This window comes from Squalius cephalus (genome assembly GCF_949319135.1).
Source record: "Squalius cephalus genome assembly, chromosome: 8".
In the NCBI taxonomy this organism is placed as follows: domain Eukaryota; kingdom Metazoa; phylum Chordata; class Actinopteri; order Cypriniformes; family Leuciscidae; genus Squalius; species Squalius cephalus.
This window is the reverse complement of record NC_137129.1, coordinates 39867337-39878387: the sequence shown is the minus strand read 5'-3', so window position 1 is coordinate 39878387 and position 11051 is coordinate 39867337. Positions and strand designations below refer to the sequence as shown.

The 11051-nt window shown below is 40.2% G+C and overlaps 1 protein-coding gene across 1 annotated transcript; it reads right to left on the bottom strand.

The window, feature by feature from the left end:
* Positions 1–4616: 4616 nt before the first annotated feature.
* Positions 4617–10553, bottom strand: LOC307163609 (E3 ubiquitin-protein ligase TRIM39-like). Its single transcript, XM_079879731.1, has 7 exons — positions 10411–10553; positions 8639–9192; positions 8429–8524; positions 7877–8110; positions 6536–6674; positions 5722–5757; positions 4617–5573 (listed from the first exon to the last, which is right to left on the bottom strand). The coding sequence occupies exons 2-7, from the start codon at positions 9188–9190 to the stop codon at positions 5026–5028; spliced, it is 1605 nt and encodes a 534-aa protein (XP_079735857.1). The 5' UTR covers positions 9191–9192; positions 10411–10553; the 3' UTR covers positions 4617–5025.
* Positions 10554–11051: the final 498 nt, after the last annotated feature.

The following is an 11051-nucleotide window of genomic DNA, read 5'->3' as shown; positions in this document are numbered from 1 at the left end:
ATGAAGACATACTTGGCTGACGGTAAATCCTTGGGCACGTAGGACTGGGGGAGGCCATGGTGAGACGTTGGAATGGGAATGAAAGCGTCGGCAATGTCCCGAGACACAGCCCGATGGGAGGCAACTGACCACGGGGCCGTGGCATCTGGAAGAAACTCCCCCGGGACACACAGAGGCTGGCCGTACACCAGCTCGGCCGATGAGGCTTGAAGATCTTCCTTGGGGGCTGAGCGAAGGCCAAGCATAACCTGTGGGAGGCGGTCAGCCCAGTCGCTGCCCGTAAGGCTGGCCCTGAGCGCGGCCTTCATGTCCCGATGAAACCGCTCGCAAAGTCCGTTGCTCTGTGGGTTATAGGCTGTGGTACGTTGGACCTTCACCCCCAGGACCTCGGCGACCACAGTCCAAAGCTCCGATGTGAACTGCGGACCTCGGTCCGAGGAGAGGTCGGACGGTGTGCCGAAACGGGCCACCCAAGCCATAATGAACACCCGGGCCACTTCAGCTGATGTAGTGGAGGACAGGGGAACCACTTCTGTCCACCATGGTGAGGAGGTAGGTGTAACCACGGGAGGGGGGAAGTGGGCCCACCAGGTCCACATTCACATGATCAAAACGCCTCTATGGCACTTTGAAGGGTGCCAAAGGGGCCTTGGTATTAGAGGGCTGCACTGGGATTGAGTCCCGCCGGGTCCCGCGGGACCCAACGCAAATCTCGCGGGAGCGGGCGGTTTGAACTTTTCTGCGGGCGGGAATGGGCAGCTAAAAAAAAAAAAACACTGCGGGATCGGGAGGTAGCCTAGCGACATGGAGATGTCAATAATGGCTCTTTTCCACTACACAGCTCGCCTCGGCTCGGCTTGACTCGACTCTCCTTTGTTTGGTTTTCCACTGTGTAAAAGTTGTAACTGTATCTGCTTGCAGGTACTTTTTTTCGTACCACCTCCGGCGAGGTTCTGGGCGAGCTGAGGCGATACTAAAATGTGACGTGAAAACACGGCAGACTGCTGATTGTTCAGAGAGAATCATTACTATTCACTGCGTCATCATTGCACGAGCCAGATGGAGTATCCTGAATAAAAAACAGCAAAAACGAAAACAAAACCATGCAAAAACAGCATACACTCGATTTCCTCCATTGTCCTGTGTGTATGTGTCCAGAATACATGCCGGCCAGGGAAACGAAACAAACAACCCCATGAATCTCTTTAATAATAGCAATACAAATATGTGTTTTTTCCTGCGGGACGGGAGAAGACACAAAATCAATGCATCTCTATTATTGTGCGGGAATAAATTCTCAGAGTTTTGCGGGTGCGGGCGGGAGTGGACATACATATTGCGGGAGCGGGCGGAAGTGTAACACATACGTTGCGGGAGCGGGCGGTAATGGTCAGAAATTCGGCGGGCGCGGGTGGGAGCGGGATGAAGAAAACAGTCCCGCGCAGGGCTCTACTTGGTATGACGAGTCACCTTTGCGAGCTGGCACGCCACACAGGCAGCAGCCCAGGCCCTTACGTCCCTCCGCAGGCCCGGCCAGACGAACTTGGCCCCCACCAGCTTGGTAGAGGCCTTCACCCCCGGATGGGAAAGGCCATGGATGGCTTCAAAAACCTTATGCCTCCAGCCAGCGGGGGGCGCGGTTGGCCAGTGGAGACGTCGCAGAGGAGTGTAGTGTTGGCCGTATCAAACTCGCGTCGGGGTCACCAATGTGGAGTGCAATAAGTCAGGAGACAAGAGACGGAGCTGCGTCGAGTCAGCTTTATTCTCCACTTTAATATATCTAATACACTGTACAGCGAGTGAGGTCAAAACAGACACACAACGTTAACCCGGAACTCGTATATCATAACATCTCTCCCTTAAAGGTACAGTCCCTTGGTGAATGTTTCTTTCAGTCTTACTTGTGGGTCACCACAACATATTAATTATGATTTAACAGATGGCTTCCTATTTGTGTTGATTTCAAAAGAATACTTTTAACTTTGTTTTTAAATGTTTGATGTATTTTTACATATGAATGGCTTCTGTAAAACTGCTCCTGTGTTGTGTTTCCTTTCATACATTTTTTGTTACATACTGTATATACAACAACAACTTTCAGATTCAGTAGGTTTCCAATTCAAAGGTTCAGTAAAACCTTTGAATCCGGGTCCCATTAAAGCCGTCTCCGGGTCCCATTAAAGCCTTTCTCTGGGGTCTTTGGTTTCATCTTGTGTCCTAAACCTCAGTGGACAGAACATTTGTCCTGCCGTCTCTGTTAAAACCATCAGAACTTAACAATCACTCGATCCATCATGTGTTAAATACTGCAACACACACTCAATACACAAACAGTGTATTAAAATGTGGATCCAATATATTCATCCATTAATGAGTGGTGCAGGCAGGCCAGCTGACAGTCTTGCCTGGGCCCGGGACGAGATAATCTTAGATGGGCCCCCCCGCGCCCAGATCTCTCCTTTTCCCTTGCTCTTCCTCTCCTCTGCATTAACTATGTTAACAAATACAACTTTTGATTTCAATAATGTAGGCTATTAGTAGCATGTCTATTAAAATTGATATTAAAGGGATAGTTCACCCAAAAATGGAAATGCTTTTACACTTCCTCAAGTTGTTCCAAACCTGTATAACTTTCGGTAAACAAACGACTGATGGACACCATTGACTTACATAGTAGGAAAAAAAAATACTATGGAAGTCAATGGGGACCAGCAATTGTTTAATTACCAACCTTCTTTAAAATATCTTCTTTTGTGTTCAGCAGAAGAAAGAAAGTTATAACAATCAGTTGTTTTAACCCTTCATTAAAGTGAATGGTTCAAAGGAATCATTCGTATTATGCGTATCGGACGTGGTGTCATTAGTGGACTTGTGGCCTACGCACAGTCTATGAGCCTACGGCACGCATTGTGTGATTATCTCGGCAGTTTAGGACATCGCACAAGATTTGTGTCAACACAGAAAACATTTCATCACTGGATAGGTTTTTTCGTTTACTGAAATTGTGGTTTATGTCCGAATGGGCGGCACGCTTTTTAGAGAAAATAAGGCAACTTTTTTTAGTTTTTTTTTTTTTTTAGCACAAGTCACTCGGCTAATTCAGGAGAAAAAAATCTCCAAATGCTCCACGTGAAACTGCGGTCTTCCAACCTTTTACTATAGTGTCAATTGATTTTGATTAATAGGCACGAGGGAGAGAGAGCAAGACAGCGCTCTACGTGTTGTTTTAAGACGTGAGAGAGCACGCGCGCGACCGGGGCTCTCTCTCTCTGCTTGTTATCGACCAGGCGCAGCAGTCATTCTATTCTACACTTACCGATCAAATAAGGCTTGGCAGGACAAAAATTGGCTTTGGCGGCCGCCAAAAAAATTTCAACGCAGGAAAACTCCTGACAAGGCTCGTAAACGTTGGCTGCGCTGTTTCTTACCTTGCTCTCCGTCTTTACTAGTTCCAGCTTCATCGTCACCACCTTTTTTAAAAATATTTGTTTAGAAAATCTCCCAGGGCTCTATTTTCTTCTTCTCTTTTCTTTACTTTTCTGAGCACCGGACTTGTGCTGACCGGACATTTTGAGCGTTCTGAACTTCAAATCAAATGACAACATAAAATTTTGATCAGTGGCCAAACCATTTTTGTGTTGGTAGTGGGGGGGTTCTTGGCCACTATTTCAAGGACAATTAGGAAGAAAACAAATAAAAATCTTTTATGTAACTCAAATATTACATATTTTTTCCACAAATAGGCCTTATTTATTTTTACTTTTAATAATTTAATGAGGGCCCACTTCTGGGCCCCCCCTCTACCCTGGGCCCGGGACAACAGACCCATTTGTCCCCCCCTGTCGGCGGGCGTGGGTGCAGGCATCATTATTAATCATCATTAGGACTAAAAATGCACAATCAAAAATTATTTACCAGACATAGCACTCACAAAGAACAAATTTTAACCAAGTAAACTAAATAAAACAAAATCACTAAAATTAAATTAAAACTATATAGCGCCACCCAGTGAACATTATCTACAGTAATGCTGTAGCACAGAGGCCTCAGAGAATCTTAAAGTGATAGTTCACACAGAAATAATAATTCTGTCATCATTTATGAGTTTCTTGACTGTGATTGGTTTACTTTAAAGAGATAAAGTTTTCTACTCTTTCTCTCAGGACACAGAACAATGTGAAAAGACCAGAATATGTGATTTGCTTTCTAAATTCCTTTTCCTCAAAACGATGACCTTATTTTATCACTATCTACTGTAAAAAGAAGCTGTGCTCAATTTTCATGCAGATCAAAATACATTAAACATAAACAGCAATATAAATAGGCATCTTTAATAGAATAATCTCTACTATGTCCTGATAGAAGGAAATATCTTTTATAAAGTTTCAAATTTGTATCTCTCCTTCATATCAGCACCATCAGATATGTAACAGTCCTATATTTTATTTGAAGATGTATATAACTGTACCAATAAAAAATGAGTATTTAAATAAATCTGATGTGTGTTGAAATTTTTCAATTATTCTATTCTATTGTTATGGTTAAACATTTGACATGGTAACTTGGTAATAGACCTACAATGTTTTCTTCTTCTTCTCCTTTTTAAATTTTTTATTACCATGATAATATTAGTGTCATGTATGAATATGGTAATCATACAGTTCTGATATATATTGAGGTATTACCATCTGATTTACCACAGTATTATCACAGCTTTAATCACAGCAATTAGACACAGCTTTGATAATTTATTAATGTTATCATAATATTGTTGATTTTGATGTAAAAAAAAATACAGACACTTTCACTTTGTCAGGTTGAGATGGGAGAAAACAACGGCATGACTAATTATGAAAAATTGAAAATAAAATTGTTAAACAAGCATTATATTTTTAATTTGCAATTATAGCTAGAAATGATAGATTTTAACAATGAAAACCAAATTATGAAAATATAGCAAAACATGTTTAGATTTGTAATTATATAAATCATTTTCATTGTGTATTTCATATTACGGGAGAAAATTCATTTATTGTGTTTGACAGGTGTGATGATCAGTGGAGTTGAGTTTTTACCTCCATCATTAAGGCACGGGCTAAAATACGGATAGAGTTTCCCAGTGAAAGACTGATCAGTGAAAGAGTAGAGATGAGAGCTGGACTCCACATCATAAAAGGAGACCAGACCCTCCTCATAATCCACAAACACACCGACCCGCTGCGGCTTCACTCTCACACACAGAGAGACATCAGGACCAGCACCGGCCCAATATTCATTCCCATTCCTCAGAACAACAGCCCAGCATTCATTACTGGGAGTCCGTGTGATCTTTCCCTTCCTGTCAATGGATTCTCTGACCACTCCTAAATCCCATTCAGTCTTTTCCTTCACCTGCACCTCAAAATAAAATCTCCCTGAGGAGAATCCCTCCTTTCCCAGGACACATACACATTTATCAAATCTCTCTGGTTTGTCTGGGAGTTCCTGTATAATGTCTCCATCTCTCACTTGTTTTCCATCATCAGACAGGATGAGTTTAGGATGAGCTGTATCAGGATCCAGAGTCACATCCACTGAGAAAACAGAGAATATAAATCACAACTTAATACAGATATTTAGTGATGATGTTTGTAATAATCAGTGTTTAATCATACTGTCGGTCAGTGATGAAGCTGTGAATATCTGAATGTAATCTAGTGTAGTGCAGACAGCACACTGTACCTGCATACTGCTGTATCCTCTTCAGTCCTGTAGAGACTAATGACAATAAAACACCATCAGATCTTTGACATGTTTATGTGTGTGAATTATAGACAAGATTTAAGGTTATATTTAAAGAATTGTGAACAACATCATGTTTTATCTGATCAATGTTTCTCTGCTGATATTTAGAGATTCCCTGAACTCCTATTGTGTTTGAGCTCGAAATATTCCTCCTTTTTAGAACGTCTTCGTGAATGTTTTTATATATATTTTTATGCCTAATGTTATTCATCTTAGTTTTGGAGTGTATTGTGGTTATTCAGCAAAGACAACACTATAAAAAATAACCTTAGAGAAAGTGAAAATGAAGCCCAGCACTGCGAAGCTGTTTGAACAGGTCAGAAATGTTCCTCTAAAAAAAAGAACAAATCTGCATTCATGATGTCTATCGATTTGATTTTCTTCTGCTAAACTGATTTTATCTGACACATAATCACAATATTTAGATGAAACAGCTGAAAAGACTGAAAATGGCAGAAAATGAATGTTTCTTTCTGTAGTTTCTCATCTAAAAGTGTTCACAGATTTACTAAAGCCTCAAGGTTCTGGTTACAGTGATGAAGCTTCTAGTGCAAGATGAATTTACTGCATGTTTCCTGAAATTAGAGATGAATATGACCTGCTCTCTTCAAGAAGAACTGTGATGATAATGAGACACAAACACATGATCACACACTTCTCTTATTTCAGCTTTAACAGACTCATTCTTCATTACTGATATTAAAAGATGATAAATATATGTATCTGTACGGTGTATTTGATATTGCTGTACCAGTTAGCGTGAGTTTCTCCTGTAGAGAGTCCTGCAGTTTAGTCAGAGCTCTCCTCAGAGTCTCCAGACTCTCATCAGTCTTCACACTGATCTCAGACCAGTTCCTGGTGTTTCTAGAGCTGCACAGGGATGAGTAAATCTACAGCAGGAGAGAGGAGAAATCCTTCAGCATGGGGAGTGTTATTAGGGGTGCACGATTCAGAAAATGTCACGATTCGAATCAATATCGATTTTTAGGCTCAAGATTCAATTCAAAATCGATTTTCGATTCAAAAAAACGATCACAGTATGTAAATGTTAGGGGTGGGAATCTTTAGTCACCTCACGATCCGATCCAATTCCAGAATGATTCTTTAATGAATTAATAGGGGGAGGGGGGAGGAGTAGATAGTTTACATAGGTAATTAAGTACTTTTTTTTTTTTAAATTACAAATTAATTTTTTTTTATTAAAACAGTTGTATGTTAAGAATTTTAAACTAATATAACTTCAAAACATACAAGTAGCAAATAATAAAGAGGACCAGAGAAACATAACAAACAAACAAATAGTGCTTTCAGTAGCCTATTTAAGATTATCTGAACATTTTCCGTTCAAGAACTGTGAGTGATTTTTCTTATACTGTTGTTTTTTACTATGACATCATAGACTGCGGGAGATCTATTAAGCTGCATTCACGCACGGATCTCTTTTGAAATATAAGAAGTAAAGTGGTTTGTCCTGTCCGTTTAATCCCTTAAGACATAAATGGCTGTGTTTACGTTAATTTTGCACAAGTATAGTATATTACGTTAATTTCGCATGCGCGAGCAGTCTACACAAACAAAGCGCGCGTCAGCATTTGAAATTGAAAGCAGCCTTCTGTTAGTGAGGTTCATATTTTAAATATACAAGTCCACTGCATTCCAAACCACATAAATGATGACTTCGTAGAGCATTTGTAAGGAAAATACCGAAAGGCGAGACAGCACGCTTCAAGTGTAACGTAACATCAAACAAAGCGCGCGTCTCTCACAGCGCATCCTGTGCAATGAAGCCTGTGAATGTCCTAGTAATTCGCTTCAACCTTTCCGAACTTATGAAAGATTATTTTACGGAACGTTTGATTGGCGTATGTATGTGTGTAAGGAATTGGAAGAAAGCAGATTACGGGTGTTTCTAAAGCAAACTCAGCGTCATCGCATATCTGGTTAAAAACTAAGCTCAGAATCGATTCTGAAATTCTCAGAATCGATCCAGAATCGTTGGAGAGAGAATCGCGATGCATCGATGGATCGATTTTTGGTTATATTTATGGTGTCATATACTGCATTATCATTGATCAGAGAGATGTTGACTGACCTGTAGGAGGTGGAGGTGATCTTCAGTGTGTGAGAGCTGCTCCAGCTCAGTGTTTCTCATCTTTAGCTCAGTGATCTCCTGCTCCAGCTCTTCAATGAGCTCTTCCTCCTGTTTCTCTGCTGCTTTCTGCTGCTCCTCCATCACCTCCAGCAGTTCAGTCTGACATCTCTCAATGGAGCGGATGAGATCAGTGAAGAGCTCCACACGGGCTGCTTTCTCCTTCTCTGTGTTTCTCTGCTCAACCAGGACAATCAACACATTATTAGTGGCGTTTGTTAAGAGAAGAATCAGTGTTATTATTTCTCATACTTCAGTGTTTTTAGGCGGTTTTCAAAATCCCTCATTCTGCCCCGTTTGCACTGAATGATTCCTCAAATCATGTGTGTTGTTGAGGAGAGATGTGTTATTACTTTACTAAGAGATCAGGGAATCACAGACGTGTCGATATTCAGACCAGCAGTGTGACTGTGAGTGTGAAATTGCTTTTATACAACAATTCACTAAACAATGATAGATATTAAAATTAATTTAATTTAATTATTTTAAACTCACTTTTCTGACTTCTGCTGAGTGTTTGACGTCTTGAATCTTCTTGAGTCTGTCCTGGATCATCTGCTGTGTGTCTTTCTGTGTCTTCATCAGTTGAGTCTATAGACAGAGAACAACACACAATATGTTTTCATAACTGATTCATTTATATTAAAGAACATGTGATTCCTCATGATAAGAGCCATTTAAAATTAGTTTGTCAGTAACTTCTACCTTCTTCTCTTCAATCTCCTCTTCTATAAAAACAGTGTTGTGGTTCTTGTGGTCTGTTACAGTGCAGATCGGACACACACATGTCTGATCATCTCTACAGAACAGCTCCAGAGGTCTCTCATGTTTCTGACATATATAGTCCTCCAGATTACTCACAGGATTCATCAGTTTGTGTTTCTTTAAACCTGCCATTCTCAAATGAGGCTCCAGGTGAGTTTCACAGTAAGAGCTCTGACACACCAGACACGACTTCAGGGCTTTCAGCTTTCTTTCCTCACAGACGTCACACAGAACTTCAGCTTTTTTCTCAGGACTTTTCTTTTTATAGTGATCTACAACTTCTCGGAGTGTGGTGTTAATCTTGAGATCAGGTCTGTGCTTGAATGTTTCTTTACAATATGGACAGTTGCAGGTCTGGCTGTTGTCCCAGCACTTATTCAGACAGGTCTTGCAGAAGTTGTGTCCACATGGAGTGCTGACTGGATCAGTGAACACGTCCAGACATATAGAGCACTGAAGCTCCTCAGTCAGTGGACCGCTGGAGGAAGACATCGCTGGAGAGAGAAATGATGAAGATAAATCACCTTCACTACTAGTCTAAAGTTTGGGCACACTTGATACATACACTCAATTTAAGTTTCTTATAATCTTAAAGGGGCTATATGTAGTTTTCAGCGGCCTCTAGTGGTGAAGTTTCAGATTCCAACCAATACGTTTACAAGCGAGTGAAACGAACTCATGAGCGAGCACTCTGTCGTACCGGCCAGGGTTGCGTTTCCCGAAAGCATCGTTGGCCAACTATGGTCGCAAGTTCATCGCAATGTCCATTGAACTCTATTGGTAACGAGGGAACTTGCGACCATAGTTGGCCAACGATGCTTTCGGGAAACGCACCCCAGACTGAGACGCAACACACCGGAGAAAGCATCACACAACATGCTGGAAACTCAGGTTTCTCCATGATTTCTCAAACTCAGGTTTCTCCATGATTCAAAAGCCCTGCCGATGTTGATCCGTGTTTTCGTCCGAAGTTGATCCAATTCACGTTTGGCCTGATGAGCTTCAGCAGATAAAGGCTTCTGCCTTTATGATCAAGATTATTTTGAATTAGTGTGCATGTGAAGTCTGTTTATAAAGAAGCCCATGGTTGAGTGTAAAGAATGTCTAAAGACAAATAGTTACGACTTTGAAGAAACTCAAATATATAAGAGATCATGTACAGTCAGCTGGTCATTACTGCAAACCCAGAGAAAGTGATCAGTCCCCTAATGTGAAGCTCATTACACAAACACTTACCTGATAAATAAATACATTGTAGTGACTTTTCATTAAAGCCAGAGATGACTTAGAGAAGGAGTGTGAGCTAGTAATTCACTTTTTTAACCAAATTTAACTTTTTTTCTTCAATAAGAAAACGTTAAAATTTTGCATCACTTGACTAATTTTATCTTAATTATGTAAATGTGATTTTCATCTGCAGTTTAGAAGTTTTGTGTTCAGTCTGTCTGCGGGTCATTTACTTCCTGTTTCTTTAGTCGTTATGTTTTGTGACAAAATGACAGAAACGCCAATCTTTGTATCAAAAACAATCAAATTACATATTTAAATACAATTCTGACACCATTTCAGTGAAGTGAACAACTAAAATAGTTCAGTATTTGACATGCTTAAACCTGGTTCTGTTCAACTTATCCCAGTTCGACATAACTAAACCAGTTCACTTCCATTAGAAACCTGTTCAGCACAATCTCTCTTATATTTCTATCTCTTACCTGTGAGGATCAGATGTGTCCACAAGACTCTTTGAACGGATCAATAAATATTCATGTAGTTTAAAGAGGTTGATCGTTTCAGGAGTCCATATTGTTGTTGATCAAGTTAGTTTCACTTTCTCTGAATCTCTCTGAACTACAGTGATGTCAGAGAGTGATGTCAGAGAGTGATGTCAGAGCTCCTCCTACATGTATTTCATGTGTTGTCTAACGGTATCCATTGATGGGAAAATGTTTTTGTTGGGTACTGTATATGTCTCAAATGTTAAAAAATATAATGTTGATTTGTTCTCTGATATTGAAAATGAGATTAACAAAGTAAGAAAAAGATTTCATGATCTTGAAATGATTCTAGGTGGGGACTTTAATATTGTCCCAGATGTTAAGATGGATAGAATTCCTATTCCAATAAGATCATCTACAGGCGATTCAGAGCTATCTATATTCTGTGATAATTTAGGGGTAATTGATATATGGAGATATAAACACCCACATTTGAAAGAGTACACATGGAGTAATAGGGATAAATCTAACCAGTCAAGAATCGATCTTTGGTTAATTTCTAATTCATTAGAACAAAATACAAACAGAGTATCAATTGAACCATCGATATTGTCTGACCACAAAATGATTTATCTTCT

Excerpts from the sequence above, each read along its gene's own strand:
- LOC307163609 (XM_079879731.1), bottom strand. The coding sequence starts at position 9,190 with ATGTCTTCCTCCAGCGGTCCACTGACTGAGGAGCTTCAGTGCTCTATA. Across the intron at positions 8,525-8,638 it reads AGGAGATTGAAGAGAAGAAG|ACTCAACTGATGAAGACACA; the intron begins GTAGAAGTTACT and ends CTCTGTCTATAG. Across the intron at positions 8,111-8,428 it reads ACTCAGCAGAAGTCAGAAAA|AGAAACACAGAGAAGGAGAA; the intron begins GTGAGTTTAAAA and ends CTGGTTGAGCAG.